This window comes from Eleutherodactylus coqui, chromosome 1, assembly GCF_035609145.1.
Source record: "Eleutherodactylus coqui strain aEleCoq1 chromosome 1, aEleCoq1.hap1, whole genome shotgun sequence".
Classification (NCBI taxonomy): domain Eukaryota; kingdom Metazoa; phylum Chordata; class Amphibia; order Anura; family Eleutherodactylidae; genus Eleutherodactylus; species Eleutherodactylus coqui.
This window is the reverse complement of record NC_089837.1, coordinates 535703973-535729512: the sequence shown is the minus strand read 5'-3', so window position 1 is coordinate 535729512 and position 25540 is coordinate 535703973. Positions and strand designations below refer to the sequence as shown.

Genomic DNA, 25540 nt, shown 5'->3' with positions numbered 1-25540 from the left:
TTTTTATTTTTCACTTTTCATAAAATGCAGAAATGTTTGCAGGATAATTTTTCCCCCTTCGGGACAAGAGATGGCGGTGCACATACTGAGTCCCATTATTATAAGCGTGTAGCCCATGAAGGAGGTGGTGGGCGGCTCGGTGGGTATAAGGTGGGCGGTGGGCCGTCTGCTCTCACATCACTCGTCGTTGTCAGGGGTCAAAGGGCGATTTATCACAGCTGGGATGATTATTGGCCTTCGGGTTAAGGGTGGCGGCATTTCTCACACGTTTGCGTGCTGCTGAGGTTAAGGCGTATCGTGAGCGGACAAATGGCGCCATTGGGAATAACCAGCATACAAACTGCAGAGCACCACCGCCTCTGATGTGAGAGATGACCGTCGGCTACGAGGGCCGACATATACGACACAGAATGAAAATGAACCGGGGGGCTCCCAGACCTGGCTAACACAACTGCTCAATGAACCCTAATGGGTACGGGCGGTCACCGCGCCTGCGCTAACAGAGGGGCTTCGGAAGAAAAGCCTTTAATCTGAACGGCAGGATCGGAGTTGGGCCACCGCTGATTGGCTGAGGGCCGCCTCCTCCAATAAGTCACATTTTCTGCTTCATGGAACGGATGGACACGAGAGTCATGCCAGAAATATCAGACGACACACACTCTGCGACCGTTGCTGGAAGACCACGAGCGTGCGGCGGCAGCGTTATGGTTGCGGCGTTCTCTGGCATCCATGTGGAAGGCACTCTGTGTGCTTATGGATCCCTCCTTGCAGATCTCGTACTCCCATACATGATGTCTCTTCCCCGGAGCAGATGGGATCTTACAGGTAGACATGCCACATGGCTAGAAATGTCCGACAGCGGTTGGAGGAGCCGGACCGAGACTTCTAGGTACCTCCTGACCACATAATTCCCCAGACTGGAGCCCAATTGAGCATCGGAGGGACCACCTCGATTGTCGTGTTTGATCTCTGGATCCTCTGCACAATTCATTCTCCAGCAACTGTGGAATACACAGCAGTCAGCATGGCTCCAGCTACCTGAGACCACCTACCTGCACCTCATTGTGCCGCTCCCTGTTGGTCTACTGTCCATGCGGCACACGGCGGTTCCTCTGGATATTAGCCGGGGGTCCTAGTAATATGGCTCCATTCTGTAATACAGGAATTCTTTGACATTGAGAGTAAAAATTCCTTCTTCCTCTACAGCGTCCCCTATAGGAGTGAGAATGGATGTGGTCGGTATAGATATACAACCAGCATCCAGCAGCGGGTTTGACCTTATGGATGAATGTTCATCTTTCCCAGCACTCTCTGCCGGATCTCCTTGGTCAGGACCCCGTACACCATTGGGTTGAGAGCTGGAGCCAAGAGATGATGGAGAAGAGAAAGCACAACGTGTGCCGGCCGGGGAATCTCCTTGACTACTCGATTGGACACTATTGTGGTGGCGACCGTGATGTAGAACATGCAGATGACAATGAGGTGAGAGACACATGTGCGGAAAGCTTTGCAGGCAACGCTGCCAGAACGAGTTGCTGCCACAGTTCGTAGAATGGCCAAGTATGATATGATGATGAGGAGTCCATCACTGCCACCCACCACAATGAAGGCCACCAAGCCGTAGAGGCTGCTGGGAGTAATGTCGCTGCAGGACAGCTTCTCTACAGTCATGCTCTCACAGAAACAATGCAGAATTTCTCGGCTGGAGCAATAATCCAAATTTACTGCCAGCAGAGTTAACGGCAAAGCCACAGCCGTGTTTCTGACCACCATGAACACTAAAGCTTTGGCCACAAATTGTTTGGTCATGACCGAAGGATAGCGGAGAGGATCACAGATGGCCACATAGCGGTCGAAAGCCATGACCATGAAGATAGAGGATTCTGAGGCCGAAAACATGACGGTGAAGAACATTTGGGTGAAGCAGGCACTGGCGGTCACAGTCATGGAGCCCGTCCACAGCATCACCAGGATCTTGGGGGTGACGACAGAGCTAAGACAAATATCTACCATCGAGAGCATGGCCAGTAAATAGTACATGGGATGGTGGAGCCTGGGCTCGATGACAATCACTGCCAACAGCATCACATTGGAGGTGAGGGCCGCCAGAAGAAAGAACAGGAGAAGTCCAGAGATGTCCCAGCTGTGGACCTCAGGGAAACAGATGAAGGTGAACTCCAGGGCAGAAGTGTTGGCGCCATGTGTGTCCGAGTTGTTATCCAGTAACAGGCTGCCTGGAAGAGATCACATCACGGTTAGACCTTACCCAGAGCTGACGGGGCTATATGTACATGGCATGAGTCAATACCATCGTGTTCTCTAATTTACATCCCTTCAAATCATTTTTCTGGGCTCCTGTCTCTGAATCTAAAGGGACATTCCCGTCTTTATTACCTGATGTCCCCTGGATAGGTCAATAACCGTCACAGTGCAGAGGGATCAGGCCTATTCTCATCTGTACAAGGAAAGACTAGAAGCAATGGGGTGAAAGGGAGGAGACACAGATTAGATATTAGACAGTGAGGGGGATCAGTGAGTGGAACAGGTTGCCACGGGAGATGGGGAGTGCTCCTTCAATGGAAGTCTTCAGAGGCCGGACAAACATCTGTCTGGGATGAGTTAGTAAATCCTGCACTGAGCAGGGGGCTGGACCCGATGACCCTGTAGGACCCAATGACCCTGTAGGATCCGATAACCCTGGAGGTCCCTTCCATCTCTACCAGTCTATGAGTCTATGAGTAGTTGATGGATGAGGCTGCACCACATGGGACCCCCATCCATCAGTTGATCATCCGGCCCGCTGTCACCAGTTGAAATCAATAGAAGCGCCGCACTTTTCCTACACTTCCTACTTAGGACAGGACATCCTCACCATGAGAGGAGCAGGAAGTAGCGCAATGCTCCTATTCATTTCAGTGCTGCCTTGCTTCCTCTGACCACTGATGACAGTGGATCAGATGATCAGCTGATGGATGGGGGTCCCGAGCTACATACCCTCATACATCAACTACTGATGACCCATCCAGAGGCTAGATCATCAGTGATAAAGGCCCAGAATACCCCTTTAAAGTGAAATGTCTCCTGTCCATGAAGTGTAGAACAGGCGGCTCCTGTAGAGTGCCCCCTGGCGCTGCCAGTCTCTCCGCTGGTCCCTATGAGGTGTCAGGATTGTCATGAATAAAGAAGAATTGACATGTGAATTAATGATGTGGGAACGGCATGGTGTGGCGGTCTGCGGACGACCCGCTGGATGTGCATCCACATGGACGTATGCGGCAGAATTCAGGCCTCCGAGTCCTGCCATGGGTGACGGGTGCAGTTACCCGGGCGGATGCCACATCGATCTGACTCACTTGCATCATAAATCCAATAGTAGAAGGTGGACACTACACCGCGTGGAGTGTGAGCGCAGCCCGGTTTATTCTGCTCCCCAAACTAGGCCGGCGCCATCTGTATGCTCAGGTAAGTAAAGGCAACTAACGGGTCCCATCTCCGTCTAAGGCCGTACTTACACTGGCGAGACCATGGGAGGCTGCGAAACACGGACCGCCACAGCGCTCTTATATCTGAGATTTACCTGCGAGTGCGATGTGCTTTAGGAGAGAATCGTATCCCTGGCCGTGCAGGCGATTTTCACGCGTGGTTTTCATGTGCGTAAAGATTGCATGTTGTTTCAATAGGAGAAAACACAGAAGACACTCGGCGGCAGCAGATAATGAGCGCGTTTCCTGTGATGCCGCAGAAAAATGGAACATGCTTCAGTTCTTCCACCTCGCAACAAGAGAGTAAACGCTGTGTAAATTAGCGCACTGCAAACAATGAGTAAGTGCGCTGCTTGAGTTGTGAGTGCCATGCAAACGAGCGGAGACGTGCATATGCTGCGTGACATAGTAGCGCTGTGAAGGGGTATTGCGGGCTATCGCACGCGGCCGCGCAGTGTTCTGTACGTTTTAGCGCTGGTAGTGGTGGTGGCACAATACAGTGCATGCCCTGCCAGTTGGGTTCTGTGTGCCGGAGTGATAGTGGGGGTTGTAGTACCATTATATAGGGCAGTTGGTTCTCCTGTGGAGCGGCATGCAGGGGCAGGAAGAGGATAGGAGGGTATTAGTGTCTCTTCTCAGCCCTGTTGGAGGGGTTGGTCAGGGGGGGGGGGGGGATTGCTTCGGTCCTCTTGTGAGATTGAGGACTTTCTGAAGCACCAAGGGGATGGAGATGTCCTCCTGCTGCTCACAGGAATGTCTGGAGGGCTGATAATGATACCCTGTGGGGTGAGGGTGTAATGACCCACAAGCACATCCGATCCCCCCCATAAATGTCATACATGTTTGTCCCATGTGGATGCATCGTGTCCTGTCACATCCAGTGCGTGTTGCACAGCTGCGGCGCTTGAGAGTTTATCTCTAATACAATCATAGTCTGCATGTAAATGTATCAGTCTGTCATGTCATGTGGGACAGGGGAGTGACTGAGAGCGGCAATGGAGTCCATCTTCTGGGTGGAGAGGGTCTAACGCACAGAGCCGTATGCAAGCACCTTTAGCCTCCTTGTGGTGAAGATGGAGGAGGAGGGATTTCCCTGCTGATTGTGTTCTGGATGTGACTGGAGTAAGCCCCAAGAATAAGAGAGAGCAAGTGTAACTACTTCTGATAAGGCCAGTGCAGAGGTGCTATCTGATATCTAATTTTCCTACGCGGCCGTCCAGAGCCAGGATCCCCGCGTAGAGGTACGACCTTTAAGTGTCATGCCCACGCATCTCTGAGCCAGGGTGGAGGTACTGCAAGAAAATAATCTTTACTTTGTTTGAAAGTCATTTGCCTGCACTGTAAAGTCTCTGATTGAACTGCCTTGTATAATCTGTTGCTGCCCGGCCCTAACCGTTCCTAGGGACCTTTGGTACTCAAAGACTGTCTCTGTATTTATTCTCTGCCGAAGGTCATTCTGGTGTGTAGGAACGGTGGCATCACCCGTGACAACTACAACCCTTATTCTCCTGTTGATTGGTATTCCCTATACTAGGGGTGTCCTTGGTCGCCTGCCGTTATACTCTGGCCGTGGCTGCATGTTTCCCTCTGGGAAAGCAGTCTGGTAAGTATTGCCGTGACAAGCCAACACTTAACCCTCCCAGCTCCTCACGTATGTCAGTCGTCCGGGATTTCCCTATGGGACACTGCAATGGCGGTGTCCGGTGGCGTGATAATGGTACCCTGTGGGGTGATGACGATGTCCAAAAGGGTGATGGCAGTAAGTGTCAAGTAAGTGTCCGGTGGAGTGTTGGCAGTGTCCGGAGGGGTGATGCTGGTGTCCGGAGGGGTGATGCTGCTGTCCGGAGGGGTGATGCTGCTGTCCGGAGGGGTGATGCTGCTGTCCGGAGGGGTGATGCTGCTGGCCGGAGGGGTGATGCTGGTGGCCGGAGGGGTGATGCTGGTGGCCGGAGGGGTGATGCTGCTGTCCGGAGGGGTGATGCTGCTGTCCGGAGGGGTGATGCTGGTGGCCGAAGGGGTGATGCTGCTGGCCGGAGGGGTGATGCTGCTGTCCGGAGGGGTGATGCTGCTGTCCGGAGGGGTGATGCTGCTGTCCGGAGGGGTGATGCTGCTGTCCGGAGGGGTGATGGTATAGCGGCCCAGAGTGGATACTACATAATATCTCACAGTCTGTTTTTATGCATTTATGATGAGATTTTGTTGGTTGGATAAAAAAAGGGTTAATTACAATCTGCATGACAACCACTCTGTTCCCCAATTGGCTGTCCATTACCCAGCTCCCCATTGGCCATTCTGCTGTATGGCAACAGCTTAGGGATTGGCTGGCAGACAGTGGGGTGATTGTGAGTGGGATTCTCTGATTGGTAGAGAACAAGAAAAGCCCCTTATGGGAGGAGAGCTAGGGGGCCGTCAGTGAAAGAATCAGTGAGTGAGGAGCGAAGAAAAAGCAAACATCGAGGAAGAGGAGACAGGGGAGGGGACAGGGGGGACAGGAGGGGAGACAGAGTGAGGAGACAGAGGAGGTCACAGGGGAGGAGACAGGGGGGGAGACAGGGGGGGAGACAGGGGGGGGAGACGGGGGGGGGGGAGACAGAGGAGGAGACAGGGGAGGAGACAGGGGGGGAGACGGGGGGGAGACGGGGGGGGGGAGACGGGGGGGGAGACAGGGGGGGGAGACAGGGGGGGAGACAGGGGGGAGACAGGGGGGAGACAGGGGGGGAGACAGAGGAGGTCACAGGGGAGGGGATGGAAGAGGAGACAGGGGAGGCGACAGGGGAGGCGACAGGGGAGGCGACAGGGGAGGCGACAGGGGAGGCGACAGGGGAGGAGACAGGGGAGAAGACAGAGGAGAAGACAGAGGAGGTCACAGAAGAGGAGACAGGGGACGAGACAGGGGAGGTCACAGAAGAGGAGACAGGGGAGGTCACAGAAGAGGAGACAGGGGAGGAGACAGAGGAGGGGACAGAGGAGGTCACAGACAAGGAGACAGGGGAGGAGACAGGGGAGGAGACAGGGGAGGGGGCAGGGGAGGGGACAGGGGAGGGGACAGGGGAGGTCACAGAAGAGGAGACAAGGGAGGAGACAGATGAGGTCACAGAAGAGGAGACAGGGGAGGAGACAGGGGAGGAGACAGGGGAGGAGACAGGGGAGGAGACATGGGAGGAGACATGGGAGGAGAAACAAGAGGAGACAGGGGAGGGGACAGAGGAGGGGACAGAGCTGTGAAAAGGAAGGGTGGAGCGTAATACAACAGAGGATTATAGAAAAAAAGATGGAGAAAGACCTGTGAAGGGAGAAGAAAATTATTAATTTAAAGAAAGTAGATATTTCTCCAATCCCCAATTCCAGTAAGGACCTCTGCTACCTGTCACCGTCTAAAGTCAATGAACATTAAGAATAAACATGAGTTGTATTCTTTTACCTGTTAACCCGACTCCTGCAGCTTCTTTCTCACCCAAGACCACCTGCACTGCACTAAGTACTACACCTCCCTCCAGGGGGAGGGACTACAACCCCCAACATCACCAAATCCCCTTACAAACACTTTGTTCACAGTGAGCTCAGGCCTGGCTATCAACTGGCGTCACAACAACAGTTACCACCATTCCCGACTCGAGGCACGCTCATTCAAAGCCAAATATACTGTTGGTTGTGGCCTGCTTGGGAAATAGCAAAACGTTCGCTAACACCCTGACCCCTGCCGCTAACAATGCACCACAATGGCGGTGTCCGGAGGGGTGACGGCGGTGTCCAGAGGGGTGACGGCCGTGTCCGGAGGGGTGAGGGCGGTGTCCGGAGGGGTGACGGCGGTGTCCGGAGGGGTGACGGCCGTGTCCGGAGGGGTGACGGCCGTGTCCGGTGGGGTGACGGCCGTGTCCGGAGGGGTGACGGCCGTGTCCGGAGGGGTGACGGCCGTGTCCGGTGGGGTGACGGCCGTGTCCCGAGGGGTGACGGCCGTGTCCCGAGGGGTGACGGCCGTGTCTGGTGGGGTGACGGCTGTGTCCGGTGGGGTGACGGCGGTGTCTGGAGGGCTGATGAGGGTGTATGGTCGGGAGAAGGCGGTGTCCGGAGGGGTGACGGCGGTGTCCGGAGGGGTGACGGCGGTGTCCGGAGGGGTGACGGCGGTGTCCGGTGGGGTGACGGCGGTGTCCGGAGGGGTGACGGCGGTGTCCGGTGGGGTGACGGCCGTGTCCGGTGGGGTGACGGCCGTGTCTGGAGGGCTGATGAGGGTGTATGGTCGGGTGAAGGCGGTGTCCGGTGGGGTGACGGCGGTGTCCGGTGGGGTGACGGCGGTGTCCGGAGGGGTGACGGCGGTGTCCGGTGGGGTGACGGCGGTGTCCGGAGGGGTGACGGCGGTGTCCGGAGGGGTGAACGCGGTGTCCGGTGGGGTGACCGCGGTGTCCGGTGGGGTGACCGCGGTGTCCGGTGGGGTGACGGCGGTGTCCGGTGAGGTGACGGCGGTGTCCGGTGAGGTGACGGCGGTGTCCGGAGGGGTGACCGCGGTGTCCGGTGGGGTGACCGCGGTGTCCGGTGGGGTGACCGCGGTGTCCGGTGGGGTGACGGCGGTGTCCGGTGAGGTGACGGCGGTGTCCGGTGAGGTGACGGCGGTGTCCGGTGGGGTGACGGCGGTGTCCGGTGGGGTGACGGCGGTGTCCGGAGGGGTGACGGCGGTGTCCCGAGGGGTGACGGCCGTGTCTGGTGGGGTGACGGCTGTGTCCGGTGGGGTGACGGCGGTGTCTGGAGGGCTGATGAGGGTGTATGGTCGGGAGAAGGCGGTGTCCGGAGGGGTGACGGCGGTGTCCGGAGGGGTGACGGCGGTGTCCGGAGGGGTGACGGCGGTGTCCGGTGGGGTGACGGCGGTGTCCGGAGGGGTGACGGCCGTGTCCGGTGGGGTGACGGCCGTGTCCGGTGGGGTGACGGCCGTGTCTGGAGGGCTGATGAGGGTGTATGGTCGGGTGAAGGCGGTGTCCGGTGGGGTGACGGCGGTGTCCGGTGGGGTGACGGCGGTGTCCGGAGGGGTGACGGCGGTGTCCGGTGGGGTGACGGCGGTGTCCGGAGGGGTGACGGCGGTGTCCGGAGGGGTGAACGCGGTGTCCGGTGGGGTGACCGCGGTGTCCGGTGGGGTGACCGCGGTGTCCGGTGGGGTGACGGCGGTGTCCGGTGAGGTGACGGCGGTGTCCGGTGAGGTGACGGCGGTGTCCGGTGGGGTGACGGCGGTGTCCGGAGGGGTGACCGCGGTGTCCGGTGGGGTGACCGCGGTGTCCGGTGGGGTGACCGCGGTGTCCGGTGGGGTGACGGCGGTGTCCGGTGAGGTGACGGCGGTGTCCGGTGAGGTGACGGCGGTGTCCGGTGGGGTGACGGCGGTGTCCGGTGGGGTGACGGCGGTGTCCGGAGGGGTGACGGCGGTGTCCGGTGGGGTGACGGCGGTGTCCGGTGAGGTGACGGCGGTGTCCGGTGGGTTGATGGCGGTGTCTGGAGGGGTGACGGCAGTCACAGCAGATGGCGTCCCCACAGGAGTCACAGCACAAAAGCGCCCCCACAGGAGTCACAGCAGATGGCGCCCCCACAGGAGTCACAGCAGACGGCGCCCCCACAGGAGTCACAGCACAAAAGCGCCCCCACAGAAGTCACAGCAGATGGCACCCCCACAATAGTCACAGCAGATGGCGCCCCCACAGGAGTCACAGCAGATGGCGCGCCCACAGGAGTCACAGCACAACAGCGCCCCCACAGGAGTCACAGCAAGATGGCGCCCCCACAGGAGTCACAGCAAGATGGCGCCCCCACAGCAGTCACAGCAGGACCGTGCCCCCACAGGAGTCACAGCACAACAGCGCCCCCACAGGAGTCACAGCAGACAGCGTCCCCACAGGAGTCACAGCAGGACGGGGCCCCCACAGGAGTCACAGCACAACAGCGCCCCCACAGGAGTCACAGCGGACGGCGCCACCACAGGAGTCACAGCAAGATCGCGCCCCCACAGGAGTCACAGCAAGACGGGGCCCCCACAGGAGTCACAGCAGGACGGGGCCCCACAGGAGTCACAGCAGGACGGGGCCCCACAGGAGTCACAGCAGGACGGGGCCCCCACAGGAGTCACAGCAGGACAGCGCCCCCACAGGAGTCACAGGAAGATGGCGCCCACACAGCAGTAACAGCAGGACGGGGCCCCACAGGAGTCACAGCAGGACCCCGCCCCCACAGCATGACGAGACCCCCACAGGAGTCACAGCACAAAAGCGCTCCCACAGGAGTCACAGCAGGACGGGGCCCCCACAGGAGTCACAGCGGATGGCGCCCCCAAAGGAGTCACAGCGGATGGCGCCCCCACAGGTGTCACAGCACAACAGCGCCCCCACAGGAGTCACAGCAGATGGCGCCCCCACAATAGTCACAGCGGACGGCGCCCCCACAGGAGTTACAGCGGACGGCGCCCCAACAGGAGTCACAGAGGACGGCGCCCCCACAGGAGTCACAGCACAACAGCGCCCCCACAGGAGTCACAGCAGATGGCTCCCCCACAGCAGTCACAGCACAAAAGCCCCCCCACAGTACTCACATCGGATGGCGCCCCACAGGAGTCACAGCACAACAGCGCCCCCACAGGAGTCACAGCACAACAGCGCCCCCACCGGAGTCACAGCACAAAAGCGCCCCCACAGGAGACACAGCGGATGGCACCCCCACAGGAGTCACAGCGAGATGGCGCCCCCACAGGAGTCACAGCAGAAGGCGCGCCCACAGGAGTCACAGCACAACAGCACCCCCACAGGAGTCACAGCACAACAGCACCCCCACAGGAGACACAGCGGATGGCTCCCCCACAGGAGTCACAGCGGATGGCGCGGATGGCGCCCCCACAGGAGTCACAGCGAGATGGCGCCCCCACAGCAGTCACAGCAGGACGGGGCCCCACAGGAGTCACAGCATGACGGGGCCCCCACAGGAGTCACAGCACAACAGCGCCCCCACAGGAGTCACAGCGGACGGCGCCCCCACAGGAGTCACAGCAAGACGGGGCCCCCACAGGAGTCACAGCAGGACGGGGCCCTCACAGGAGTCACAGCAGGACGGGGCCCTCACAGGAGTCACAGGAAGATGGCGCCCACACAGCAGTAACAGCAGGACGGGGCCCCACAGGAGTCACAGCAGGACCGCGCCCCCACAGCATGACGAGGCCCCCACAGGAGTCACAGCACAAAAGCGCTCCCACAGGAGTCACAGCACAACAGCGCCCCCACAGGAGTCACAGCGGATGGCGCCCCCACAGGAGTCACAGCAGGACGGGGCCCCACAGGAGTCACAGCAGATGGCGCCCCCACAGCAGTCACAGCAGGACGGGGCCCCCACAGGAGTCACAGCGAGATGGCGCCCCCACAGGAGTCACAGCGAGATGGCGCCCCCACAGAAGTCACAGCGAGATGGCGCCCCCACAGGAGTCACAGCAGGACCGCGCCCCCACAGTAGGACGGGGCCCCCACAGGAGTCACAGCATAAAAGCGCCCCCACAGGAGTCACAGCATAAAAGCGCCCCCACAGGAGTCACAGCAAGATGGCGCCCCCACAGCAGTCACAGCAGGACAGGGCCCCCACAGCAGTCACAGCAGGACGGGGCCCCCACAGCAGTCACAGCAGGACGGGGCCCCCACAGGAGTCACAGCACAACAGCGCCCCCACAGGAGTCACAGCGAGATGGCTCCCCCACAGGAGTCACAGCAGGACGGGGCCCCCACGCATATTAACACATTCTGCCGCAGTTCTACAGCGCGGCCGATTCAGCCAATCAGCTGGCTGGAATCGGCACCACGTGACACAGCGGCGTGCCCGCGCATTGCCGTGCACGATGAGCTGTGCCCGCGCGTCACGTGGGCTGTGACGTCACCGTGCCTTGCATTTGCCCGCGGATTTTGAACAGTATTGATCTACGGAGGAAGCAAGCTGATGGTTGGAGCCTTTTCCCCAATTTACAAGATGGGAGAGTAAGATTTGTGCTCTACGTGTGGTGAGTACCTACCTGAGATTTGTGCGCTACGTGTGGAGACGCGGTTACCTGAGATTTGTGCGCCGTGCGCTACGCTGTGCGCTACGTGTGGAGACGCGGTTACCTGAGATTTGTGCGCCGTGCGCTACGTGTGGAGACGCGGTCACCTGAGATTTGTGCGCTACGTGTGGAGACGCGGTTACCTGAGATTTGTGCGCCGTGCGCTACGCTGTGCGCTACGTGTGGAGACGCGGTCACCTGAGATTTGTGCGCCGTGCGCTACGCTGTGCGCTACGTGTGGAGACGCGGTTACCTGAGATTTGTGCGCCGTGCGCTACGCTGTGCGCTACGTGTGGAGACGCGGTTACCTGAGATTTGTGCGCCGTGCGCTACGCTGTGCGCTACGTGTGGAGACGCGGTCACCTGAGATTTGTGCGCCGTGCGCTACGCTGTGCGCTACGTGTGGAGACGCGGTTACCTGAGATTTGTGCGCCGTGCGCTACGCTGTGCGCTACGTGTGGAGACGCGGTTACCTGAGATTTGTGCGCCGTGCGCTACGCTGTGCGCTACGTGTGGAGACGCGGTTACCTGAGATTTGTGCGCCGTGCGCTACGTGTGGAGACGCGGTCACCTGAGATTTGTGCGCTACGCTGTGCGCTACGTGTGGAGACGCGGTTACCTGAGATTAATGCGCCGTGCGCTACGCTGTGCGCTACGTGTGGAGATGCGGTTACCTGAGATTAATGCGCCGTGCGCTACGCTGTGCGCTACGCTGTGCGCTACGTGTGGAGACGCGGTCACCTGAGATTTGTGCGCCGTGCGCTACGTGTGGAGACGCGGTCACCTGAGATTTGTGCGCCGTGCGCTACGTGTGGAGACGCGGTCACCTGAGATTTGTGCGCCGTGCGCTACGTGTGGAGACGCGGTCACCTGAGATTTGTGCGCTACGCTGTGCGCTACGTGTGGAGACGCGGTTACCTGAGATTTGTGCGCTGTGCGCTACGTGTGGAGACGCGGTTACCTGAGATTTGTGCGCTGTGCGCTACGCTGTGCGCTACGTGTGGAGACTCGGTTACCTGAGATTTGTGCGCTGTGCGCTACGTGTGGAGACGCGGTTACCTGAGATTTGTGCGCTGTGCGCTACGTGTGGAGACAACACCCAAGATTTGTGCGCTACGTGTGGTGAGTACGTCACCTGAGATTTGCGCGACGCCACCTGGCGCAACCTGTCTTTTTTTGCAGATTTGTGTGCCTTATTGCAAAATTACGTGTGGAGAGGATCCTGACGTTTGGATGCGTTTCGAGAAGAATTTCGCTTCGCTCGGACCCCACCTGACATCACTCAGCGAGGTAAGCTGCTGCATCTGCCCAAATTTTCATCGCGTGCATCTGCTGATATGCGCATATTTGGCGCATATTTGCAGGTTTTCGCTTGCATCTGCTGATATGCGCATATTTGGCGCATATTTGCAGGTTTTCGCTTGCATCTGCTGATATGCGCATACTTGGCGCATATTTGCAGGTTTTCGCTTGCATCTGCTGATATGCGCATACTTGGCGCATATTTGCAGGTTTTCGCTTGCATCTGCTGATATGCGCATATTTGGCGCATATTTGCAGGTTTTCGCTTGCATCTGCTGATATGCGCATATTTGGCGCATATTTGCAGGTTTTCGCTTGCATCTGCTGATATGCGCATACTTGGCGCATATTTGCAGGTTTTCGCTTGCAGCTGCTGATATGCGCATACTTGGCGCATATTTGCAGGTTTTCGCTTGCATCTGCTGATATGCGCATACTTGGTGCATATTTGCAGGTTTTCGCTTGCATGTGGTGATATGCTCTCCGTTTTCCACAGGACGACTCGTGTGGAGAGGAACCTGACATTTGGCTGCGTTTTGTACAACGTACGGAACCGGAGATTGGCGTTTTAGGTGCTGATCTCACATTTGCCCCCCGCCTTTTGGAGAGGACGACTCTTCTGGAGAGGAATTTCGCTTCGCTAGGACACCACCTGACGTCACTCGGCAAGGTAAGCTGCTGCATCTGCCAAATTTTTCATTGCTTGCATCTGCTCATATGTACACGCATGCCTGTATGCGTACACGCATGCCTGTATGCGTACACGCATGCCTGTATGCGTACACGCATGCCTGTATGCGTACACGCATGCCTGTATGCGTACATGCGTGCGTGCCTGTATGCGTATATGCGTGCGTGCCTGTATGCGTACATGCGTGCGTGCCTGTATGCGTGCCTGTGTGCGTACATGCGTGTATGCGTATATGCCTGTATGCGTACATGCGTGCGTGCCTGTATGCGTATATGCGTGCGTGCCTGTATGCGTATATGCGTGCGTGCCTGTATGCGTATATGCGTGCGTGCCTGTATGCGTATATGCGTGCGTGCCTGTATGCGTACATGCGTGCGTGCCTGTATGCGTGCATGCCTGTATGCGTACGTGCGTGCCTGTATGCGTACATGCGTGTATGCGTATATGCCTGTATGCGTGCCTGTATGCGTGCGTGCCTGTATGCGTATATGCGTGCATGCCTGTATGCGTATATGCGTGCATGCCTGTATGCGTATATGCGTGCATGCCTGTATGCGTATATGCGTGCATGCCTGTATGCGTATATGCGTGCGTGCCTGTATGCGTGTATGCGTGCATGCCTGTGTGCGTGCCTGTATGCGTGCGTGCCTGTATGCGTACGTGCGTGCGTGCCTGTATGCGTGCGTGCCTGTATGCGTGCATGCCTGTGTGCGTGCCTGTATGCGTGCATGCCTGTATGCGTGCCTGTACGCGTACGTGCGTGTCTGTATGCGTGCGTGCGTGCCTGTGTGCGTGCGTGCCTGTATGCGTGTATATGTGCGTGTATGCGTGTATACGTGCGTGTGTGCGTGCATGCGTGCGTGTATACGTGCGTGTATACGTGCGTGTGTGTATGCGTGCATACGTGCGTGCACGCATGCGTGTGTGCGTGCACGCATGCGTGTGTGCGGGCGTGCATGCCTGTATGTATACGTGCGGGCGTGCATGCCTGTGTGTATACGTGCGTGCGGGCGTGCCTGCCTGTGTGTATACGTGCGTGCGTGCGTGCCTGTGTGTATACATGCGTGCGTGCGTGCATGCCTGTGTGTATACATGCGTGCATGCCTGTATGTATGTATGTCTAATTCTTCTGTCCAGGTTGGGGGAGTAGTGGTCATTGTAAGTGGGTTGAGCGGATCTAGGAATCAGTAATACTGGTGGGATGTGACTGTTAACCTGCTGTTTTCTCGTCATTTCCTGCAGATCTGACGTCCTTGAGAACGGGAAGGCTGGCAGACAGTGAAGAGACCCTCAACGTTCAGCAATCTTGAAACCCTTCTTTTTATGAACTGTTTTTTTCCCAGTGACTCCCTTTTTTTAGATACGCTTTTTCTTTAAAAGAATTATGACGGAGGATCCTGAAAAACTGCGCAATATTTTACTGCAATGCATTAAACAGAAAAGAGCCATAAACACAGCGGCCTTTGGTCTAGATAACGGAATGAACCTTGTTGTAACATCCACACTAGCAATAAATTATGAAATCCGAATTGGGTGGAGTCTGTCGTGTTTTCACTATACGTTGCAGTTGGCGGTGTGCCCTGTCCTGCTCCTGATGCAGTTGGCGGTGTGCCCTGTCCTGCTCCTGATGCAGTTGGCGGTGCGCCCTGTCCTGCTCCTGATGCAGTTGGCGGTGCGCCCTGTCCTGCTCCTGATGCAGTTGGTGGTGTGCCCTGTCCTGCTCCTGATGCAGTTGGTGGTGTGCCCTGTCCTGCTCCTGATGCAGTTGGCGGTGTCTGTTATGTGGCATGTGTATGACTCCTGTTCTGTGGTGTGGCTCCTCGGATCTGCTAGGGCCCAGTTCTTAAGATCGCTGGGCCGCCCTCTTACTCGGCTGATGTCCCCGCTTAGGTAGGGCCACTGTCATCCTCCCTGTATCACAGGCTTGGTTGCCTGGATTCTGTGTGACTCTCCTGTGTTCCCTGTGTGCGTGTATACTACTAGACTACCACTCCTTCGGTCACGATCGTGTGGGCCCTCTGCTTTATCTGCTCACACGATTGTAACAGTCTCTTCAGAAAGCCACTGACTACTCCTTTCTTTTTGGGCCCAGTGGTGCATACAGACATAACATTAGGGCCACAATGTGTATACTTGTGAACACGAGACAAAACAGGGGTGTCCATTTCGGAGGTTCAATCCTCCTTTTGATGTGCAATATAGAAAAAAAAAGGTCTTGAAAAGGACATGTTTTCTAAAAATTAAATATTATTTGGTCTCCTAAATTGCATTAATTCCTAAAAATAAATGTGGGGTCAAAATACTCCTGACCCTCTCAGAGAATACATTAAGGGGTGCAGTTTTTAAAATGTGGTAATTTGTAAGTATCTATCATTATGACTAAGGATGAGCGAGTACACTCGGTAAGGCACTACTCGTTCGAGTAATGTGCCTTAAACGAGTATCTCCCTGCTCGTCCTTAAAGATTTGGGGGCCGCCGCGGGGGAGAGCGGGGAGGAACGGAGGGGAGATCTCTCTCTCCCCTGCGACTCACCTGTCAGCCGCGGCGGTCCCCGAATCTTTATGGACAAGCAGGGAGATACTTGTCTAAGGCACATTACTTGAACGAGTAGTGCCTTAGCGAGTATACTCGCTCATCCTTAATTATGACACCTAGCAGCCTTTGCAAACTTGGATTGGTGGAGGAAAACTAAGGCCTCATGTCCACGGGCAAAATAAGAATTAAAATCTGCAGCGGATTTTAACTCTTCTCCCGCGCGCGGATCCGCACCCCATAGGGATGCATTGACCACCCGCGGGTAGATAAATACCCGCGGATCGTCAATAAATGTGATTTAAAAAAAAAATGGAGCATGAAAAAATCTGGACCATGCTCCATTTTCGTGCGGGTCTCCCGCGGGGACGGCTCCCGCAGGCTTCTATTGAAGCCTATGGAAGCCGTCCGGATCCGCGGGACACAAAAATCAGATTTTACTCACACGCTCCGGTTCTTCTCTTCGCCGCGGCGCCATCTTCTCTCATTCGCGGCCGGATCATTTTGCTTCGGCATGGCGCATGTGCGGGGCACGTCACCGACGTCATCATGCACATCCGCCGAGCCGAAGAAAGAAGATCCGTCCGCGACGAGAGAAGATGACGCCGCAGCGAAGGAAGTATCCGGAGCGTGTGAGAGGTAAGTTAATTCTGATTTATTCCTATTTTCAGCGCTCATGTCCGCGGGGCAGGAGGGACCCGCTGCAGATTCTACATGGAGAATCCGGAGCGGGCCTGATTTTCCCCGTGGACATGAGGCCTAAGTGTTCCTCTAAATTCTGAAAAGAAATGTTAAATTTGTACGTCTCCTAAATGGAAAAAATAAATTTACAAAAGTTTTAAACCGTGCATCCAGAATAAAGTGAACAGATGGAAATCTATATGTTCGCACAGATTTGTACAGCATGTTTGCACTTATTTTATGACATTTGACAATGTGAAAAAATGAAAATTCAAAATTGTGCAAAGTAGCAATTTTAATAAATATACACAACTTTTAACAGTCCTTTTTTACTACCTAACAGAAGTACAACAAGGGGAAGAAAACAATGTCAGTCACTTGGATGTGCAAAACCTTTACGGACTTATGATATGTCAAGTGACACATGTAAAGTTCCAAATTTTCGGTCTGTCACTAAGGCGCAAACAGCCTGGTTCTCTAAGGGGATAAATAGCTTAGTGTATAAACTGTGAACCGACTAACGAGGGACAGTGAGCAGCATCACATGCATCGTACTGCTCCATCAGATCCTGATGTACTTCCATAGCAGGTGATGGGCCATTTCCAGCTTTTAAGCGTCCCCCAGAGCCAACATCTGGGAACTTTTGGCTCTCTGGTGATTCAACTCTGTGGTTGCGAGCACCGGAAACGGTTACCACAGTGCAGTATTCTGACCAAAACGTATCAGCTGACCTATAACGAGGAAGAGAAAAAAAATTAACCCTGCCTGCAATTGGCTTAATTCCGTGGGTTTTCCTAGTTATTGCACTGTCCCTGCTTTTCTTCACTCCTACTTTAATAGATAAAGACATCGTATTTGGACAATTGGTATGGTTCTCCGAAGGTTTGTTCAGTTAGTGCAGATTAGGTGCAGTATTGTGATGGAACCGGTACGAGTGCTAAAAAAAGGAATTAAATGCTCAAATCTAATGTAATGTCTTTCGGCCAATAAGACGAATTTAACACAGCAAGTGTGTGTGTGAGAGAGAGGGGGTGGCTGAGTAAGTGGGTGAGCATACATGCATGTACGCATACAGGCATGCACGCATACAGGCATATAAGCATACAGGCACGCACATATACACGCATACAGGCACGCACGCACGCATACAGACACGCACGTACGCGTACAGGCACGCATACAGGCATGCACGCATACAGGCACGCACGTACGCATACAGGCACGCACGCATATACGCATACAGGCATGTACGCATACAGGCACGCATACAGGCACGCACGTACGCATACAGGCACGCACGCATATACGCATACAGGCATGTACGCATACAGGCACGCACGCATATACGCATACAGACATGTACGCATACAGGCACGCATACAGGCATGTACGCATACAGGCACGCACGCATGTACGCATACAGGCACGCACGCATGTACGCATACAGGCATGCACGCATACAGGCACGCACGCATGCACGCATACAGGCATGTACGCATACAGGCACGCATACAGGCATATACGCATGTACGCATACAGGCACGCACACAGGCACGCATACAGGCATGCACGCATGTACGCATACAGGCACGCACGCATACAGGCACGCACGCATGTACACATACAGGCACGCACGTACGCATACAGGCATGCACGCATACAGGCATATAAGCATACAGGCACGCACGCATACAGGCACGCACGCATGTACGCATACAGGCACGCACGCATATACGCATACAGGCACGCACGCATGCACGCATACAGGCATATACGCATACACGCATGTACGCATACAGGCACGCACACAGGCACGCATACAGGCATGCACGCATGTACGCATACAGGCACGCACGCATACAGGCACGCACGCATGTACACATACAGGCACGCACGTACGCATACAGGCATGCACGCATACAGGCATATAAGCATACAGGCACGCACGCATGTACGCATACAGGCACGCACGCATATACGCATACAGGCACGCACGCATATACGCATACAGGCACGCACGCATATACGCATACAGGCACGCACGCATATACGCATACAGGCACGCACGCATATACGCATACAGGTATGCACGCATATACGCATACAGGCATGCACGCATATACGCGTACAGGCATGCACGCATATACGCATACAGGCATGCATACAGGCATATACGCATGTACGCACACAGGCACGCACGCATGTACGCATACAGGCATGCATGCATTACGCATGCATGTACGCATACAGGCATGCATGTACGCATACAGGCATGCATGCATGTACGCATACAGGCATGCATGCATGTACGCATACAGGCATGCGTGTACGCATACAGGCATGCATGTACATATGAGCAGATGCAAGCAATGAAAAATTTGGCAGATGCAGCAGCTTACCTTGCCGAGTGACGTCAGGTGGTGTCCTAGCGAAGCGAAATTCCTCTCCAGAAGAGTCGTCCTCTCCAAAAGGCGGGGGGCAAATGTGAGATCAGCACCTAAAACGCCAATCTCCGGTTCCGTACGTTGTACAAAACGCAGCCAAATGTCAGGTTCCTCTCCACACGAGTCGTCCTGTGGAAAACGGAGAGCATATCACCACATGCAAGCGAAAACCTGCAAATATGCACATATCAGGTGATGCAGGAGAAAACCTGCAAATATGCACCAAGTATGCGCATATCAGCAGATGCAAGCGAAAACCTGCAAATATGCGCCAAATATGCGCATATCAGCAGATGCACGCGATGAAAATTTGGGCAGATGCAGCAGCTTACCTCGCTGAGTGATGTCAGGTGGGGTCCGAGCGAAGCGAAATTCTTCTCGAAACGCATCCAAACGTCAGGATCCTCTCCACACGGAATTTTGCAATAAGGCACACAAATCTGCAAAAAAAGACAGGTTGCGCCAGGTGGCGTCGCGCAAATCTCAGGTGACGTACTCACCACACGTAGCGCACAAATCTTGGGTGTTGTCTCCACACGTAGCGCACAGCGCACAAATCTCAGGTAACCGCGTCTCCACACGTAGCGCACAGCGTAGCGCACAAATCTCAGGTGACCGCGTCTCCACACGTAGCGCACGGCGCACAAATCTCAGGTGACTGCGTCTCCACACGTAGCGCACAGCGTAGCGCACGGCGCACAAATCTCAGGTGACCGCGTCTCCACACGTAGCGCACAGCGTAGCGCACGGCGCACAAATCTCAGGTGACCGCGTCTCCACACGTAGCGCACGGCGCACAAATCTCAGGTGACCGCGTCTCCACACGTAGCGCACGGCGCACAAATCTCAGGTGACCGCGTCTCCACACGTAGCGCACGGCGCACAAATCTCAGGTGACCGCGTCTCCACACGTAGCGCACGGCGCACAAATCTCAGGTGACCGCGTCTCCACACGTAGCGCACAGCGTAGCGCACGGCGCACAAATCTCAGGTGACCGCGTCTCCACACGTAGCGCACGGCGCACAAATCTCAGGTGACCGCGTCTCCACACGTAGCGCACAGCGTAGCGCACAAATCTCAGGTGGGTACTCACCACACGTAGAGCACAAATCTTACTCTCCCATCTTGTAAATTGGGGAAAAGGCTCCAACCATCAGCTTGCTTCCTCCGTAGATCGATACTGTTCAAAATCCGCGGGCAAATGCAAGGCTCGGTGACGTCACAGCCCACGTGACGCGCGGGCACAGCTCATCGTGCACGGCAATGCTCGGGCACGCCGCTGAGTCACGTGATGCCGATTCCAGCCAGCTGATTGGCTGAATCGGCCGCGCTGTAGAACTGCGGCAGAATGTGTTAATATGCGGCCCCCACAGAAGTCACAGCACAACAGCGCCCCCACAGGAGTCACAGCGAGATGGCTCCCCCACAGGAGTCACAGCAAGATGGCGCCCCCACAGCAGTCACAGCAGGACGGGGCCCCCACAGCAGTCACAGCAGGACGGGGCCCCCAAAGGAGTCACAGCACAACAGCGCCCCCACAGGAGTCACAGCACAACAGCGCCCCCACAGGAGTCACAGCACAACAGCGCCCCCACAGGAGTCACAGCGGACGGCGCCCCCACAGGAGTCACAGCACAACAGCACCCCCGCAGGAGTCACAGCACAACAGCGCCCCCACAGGAGTCACAGCAGATGGCGCCCCCACAGGAGTCACAGCGGATGGCGCCCCCACAGGAGTCACAGCGGATGGCGCCCCCACAGGAGTCACAGCACAACAGCGCCCCCACAGGAGTCACAGCACAAAAGCCCCCCCACAGGAGTCACAGCGAGATGGCGCCCCCACAGGAGTCACAGCGAGATGGCGCCCCCACAGGAGTCACAGCAAGATGGCGCCCCCACAATAGGACGGGGCCCCCACAGGAGTCACAGCATGACGGGGCCCCCACAGGAGTCACAGCATGACGGGGCCCCCACAGGAGTCACAGCAGGACCGCGCCCCCACAGCAGGACGGGGCCCCCACAGGAGTTACAGCATGACGGGGCCCCCACAGGAGTCACAGGACAACAGCGCCCCCGCAGGAGTCACAGCACATCAGCGCCCACACAGGAGTCACAGCAGACGGCGCCCCCACAGGAGTCACAGCACAACAGCACCCCCGCAGGAGTCACAGCACAATAGCGCCCCCACAGGAGTAACAGCGGACAGCGCCCCCACAGGAGTCACAGCGGACGGCGCCCCACAGGAGTCACAGCAAGATGGCGCGCCCACAGGAGTCACAGCACAACAGCGCCCCCAGAGGAGTCACAGCGGACAGCCCCCTGCAGGAGTCACAGCACAACAGCGCCCCCACAGGAGTCACAGCACAACAGCGCCCCCACAGGAGTCACAGCACAACAGCGTCCCCACAGGAGTCACAGCGGATGGCGCCCCCACAGGAGTCACAGTAGACGGCGTCCCCACAGGAGTCACAGCACAACAGCGCCCCCACAGGAGTCACAGCAGGACAGGACCCCCACAGGAGTCACAGCACAACAGCACCCCCACAGGAGTCACAGCGGATGGCGCCCCCACAGGAGTCACAGCGGACGGCGCCCCCACAGGAGTCACAGCGGACAGCGCCCCCACAGGAGTCACAGCAGATGGTTCCCCCACAGGAGTCACAGCAGGACCGCGCCCCTACCTCCGGACGGCGCCCCCACAGGAGTCACAGCAGACTGCGTCCCCACAGGAGTCACAGCACAACAGCACCCCCACAGGAGTCACAGCAGGACGGGGTCCCCGCAGGAGTCACAGCACAACAGCGCCCCCACAGGAGTCACAGCAGGACGGCGCCCCCACAGGAGTCACAGCAGGACGGCGCCCCCGCAGCATGACGGGGCTCCCACAGCAGTCGCAGTGGGACGGGCCCCCACAGCAGTCACAGCAGGACGGGGCCCCCACAGCAGTCACAGCAGGACGGGGCCCCCACAGCAGTCACAGCACAACAGCGCCCCCACAGGAGTCACAGCGGATGGCGCCCCCACAGGAGTCACAGCGAGATGGCGCCCCCACAGGAGTCACAGCGGACGGCGTCCCCACAATAGTCACAGTACAACAGCACCCCCGCAGGAGTCACAGCGGATGGCGCCCCCACAGGAGTCACAGCGAGATGGCGCCCCCACAGGAGTCACAGCGGACGGCGCCCCCACAGGAGTCACAGCGGACGGCGCCCCCACAGGAGTCACAGCGGACGGCGTCCCCACAATAGTCACAGTACAACAGCACCCCCACAGGAGTCACAGCAGGACAGCGCCCCCACAGGAGTCACAGCGAGATGGCGCCCCCACAGGAGTCACAGCGAGATGGCGCCCCCACAGGAGTCACAGCACAACAGCGCCCCCACAAGGGTCACAGCAGGACGGCGCCCCCACAGGAGTCACAGTAGGACTGCGCCCCCACAGGAGTCACAGCAGGACGGCGCCCCCACAGCATGACGGGGCCCCCACAGGAGTCACAGCACAACAGTGCCCCCACAGGAGTCACAGCGGATGGCGCCCACACAGCAGTCACAGCAGGACGGGGCCCCCACAGCAGTCACAGCACAACAGCGCCCCCACAGGAGTCACCGCGGATGGCGCCCCCACAGGAGTCACAGCGAGATGGCGCCCCCACAGAAGTCACAGCGGATGGCGCCCTCACAGGAGTCACAGCACAACAGCGCCCCCACAGGAGTCACAGCACATCAGCACACCCACAGGAGTCACAGCACAACAGCGCCCCCACAGGAGTCACAGCACAACAGCGCCCCCACAGGAGTCACAGCGGATGGCTCCCCCACAGGAGTCACAGCGGATGGCGCCCCCACAGGAGTCACAGCACAAAAGCGCCCTCACAGGAGTCACAGCACAAAAGCGCCCTCACAGGAGTCACAGCACAACAGCGCCCCCACAGGAGTCACAGCGGATGGCTCCCCCACAGGTGTCACAGCGAGATGGCTCCCCCACAGGAGTCACAGCACAACAGCGCCCCCACAGGAGTCACAGCGGATGGCGCCCACACAGGAGTCACAGCGGACGGCGCCCGCACAGGAGTCACAGCACAACAGCGCCCCCACAGGAATCACAGCAGATGGCGCCCCCACAGGAGTCACAGCGGATGGCGCCCCCACAGGAGTCACAGCGGATGGCGCCCCCACAGGAGTCACAGCACAAAAGCCCCCCCACAGGAGTCACAGCGGACGGCGCCCCCACAGGAGTCACAGCGAGATGGCGCCCCCACAGGAGTCACAGCGAGATGGCGCCCCCACAGGAGTCACAGCGAGATGGCGCCCCCACCGGAGTCACAGCAAGATGGCGCCCCACAGGAGTCACAGCAGGACCGCGCCCCCACAATAGGACGGGGCCCCCACAGGAGTCACAGCATGACGGGGCCCCCACAGGAGTCACAGCAGGACTGCGCCCCCACAGCAGGACGGGGCCCCCACAGGAGTCACAGCATGATGGTGCCCCCACAGGAGTCACAGGACAACAGCGCCCCCGCAGGAGTCACAGCGGATGGCGGCCCCACAGGAGTCACAGCACATCAGCGCCACCACAGGAGTCACAGCAGATGGCGCCCACACAGGAGTCACAGTGGACGGCGCCCCCACAGGAGTCACAGCACAACAGCGCCCCCACAGGAGTCACAGCGGAAGGCCCCCCGCAGGAGTCACAGCGGACGGCCCCCCGCAGGAGTCACAGCAAGATGGCGCCCCCACAGGAGTCACAGCAAGATGGGGCCCCCACAGGAGTCACAGCAAGATGGGGCCCCCACAGGAGTCACAGCACAACAGCGCCCCCACAGGAGTCACAGCAAGATGGCGCCCCCACAGGAGTCACAGCACAACAGCGCCCCCACAGGAGTCACAGCAAGATGGCGCCCCCTCAGGAGTCACAGCAAGATGGCGCCCCCACAGGAGTCACAGCAGGACGGGGCCCCCACAGTAGTCACAGCAGGACCTCTCCCCCACAGGAGTCACAGCAGGACCTCTCCCCCACAGGAGTCACAGCAGGACGGGGCCCCCACAGCAGTCACAGCAGGACGGGGCCCCCACAGCAGTCACAGCAGGACGGGGCCCCCACAGCAGTCACAGCAGGACGGGGCCCCCACAGCAGTCACAGCACAACAGCGCCCCCACAGGAGTCACAGCAAGATGGCGCCCCCTCAGGAGTCACAGCAAGATGGCGCCCCCACAGGAGTCACAGCAATACGGGGCCCCCACAGGAGTCACAGCAGGACGGGGCCCCACAGGAGTCACAGCAGGACGGGGCCCCCACAGGAGTCACAGCAGGACGAGGCCCCCACAGGAGTCACAGCAGATGGCGCCCCCACAGGAGTCACAGCAGATGGTGCGCCCACAGGAGTCACAGCACAACAGCGCCCCCACAGCAGGACGGGGCCCCCACAGGAGTCACAGCAGGACGGGGCCCCCACAGCAGTCACAGCAGGACGGGGCCCCCACAGCAGTCACAGCAGGACGGGGCCCCCACAGGAGTCACAGCACAACAGCGCCCCCACAGGAGTCACAGCGGACGGCGCCCCCACAGGAGTCACAGGAAGATGTTTTGTCATCAGAAGCAGGAGGAATAGAGTGAAGAAAAAGGAGAGAAAGGAAGAGAGGAAACTAAGGAACGATAGAAAGAGAGAGGAAGCAGGAGAGAAAGACGACAGAGAGCTATAAGACGGAGAGAGAGGAAGAGAAGGAGAGAAAAAGAGAGGGACGTGAAAGAGAGAGGGAGAGAGGAGAAAGGAAGACATGCAGAACACGAGACAGCTGTACAGATGGATCGCCCCGCATGTGGTGAGTGTCCGCAGGTAGAGCAGTCACATGACCTCAGTATAACATCAGTATATAGTCATTGTAAGTTACAGGGAGGTCATGTGATCCAGGTCTGATAGATTGTCAGCTCTTGGGTCAGGGATAAGTCTTCCATCTGTACAGATATAGAGTGTGAGAGTTACTCACTCATGGCTGAGACGCCTCTCCCTCCTGAAGATGACTGATGTGGAGGAGGGTGTGACTCTCAGCTCATTAGTCGGTGGCAAGGAGAAGATTCCTGGAAGTGCTGACCACAGACAGAGGAGAGGGCCCGTCCAGCACCAACCCCCTCACCAGCCAGTACCACCCACCATTACTATAGGGGAGACTTATACCGCAGGATTATATCACTGCCATCATCCCTGACCCCAGGAGCTCACAATCTAACACCCCCACATAATATACAATGTATCACTCCCATCATCCCTGACCCCAGGAGCTCACAGTCTAACCCTCCCTATCATACAATATATCACTGCCATCATCACTGACCCCAGGAGCTCACAATCTAATCCCCCCATCACACA

At 57.6% G+C, this 25540-nt stretch overlaps 1 protein-coding gene and 1 long non-coding RNA gene across 2 annotated transcripts; both read right to left on the bottom strand.

Moving 5' to 3' along the window:
* Positions 1-43: 43 nt before the first annotated feature.
* LOC136615475 (olfactory receptor 56A4-like) lies at positions 44-25170 on the bottom strand. The gene is made up of 2 exons (XM_066594167.1): positions 25161-25170; positions 44-2234 (listed from the first exon to the last, which is right to left on the bottom strand). Exons 1-2 carry the CDS (start codon positions 25162-25164, stop codon positions 1279-1281), a joined length of 960 nt encoding a protein of 319 aa, XP_066450264.1. The 5' UTR covers positions 25165-25170; the 3' UTR covers positions 44-1278.
* Positions 17347-20530, bottom strand: LOC136615449 (uncharacterized). The gene is made up of 4 exons (XR_010790981.1): positions 20270-20530; positions 19508-19615; positions 19131-19304; positions 17347-17462 (listed from the first exon to the last, which is right to left on the bottom strand). It is a non-coding gene; the product is annotated as an uncharacterized lncRNA (long non-coding RNA).
* Positions 25171-25540: the final 370 nt, after the last annotated feature.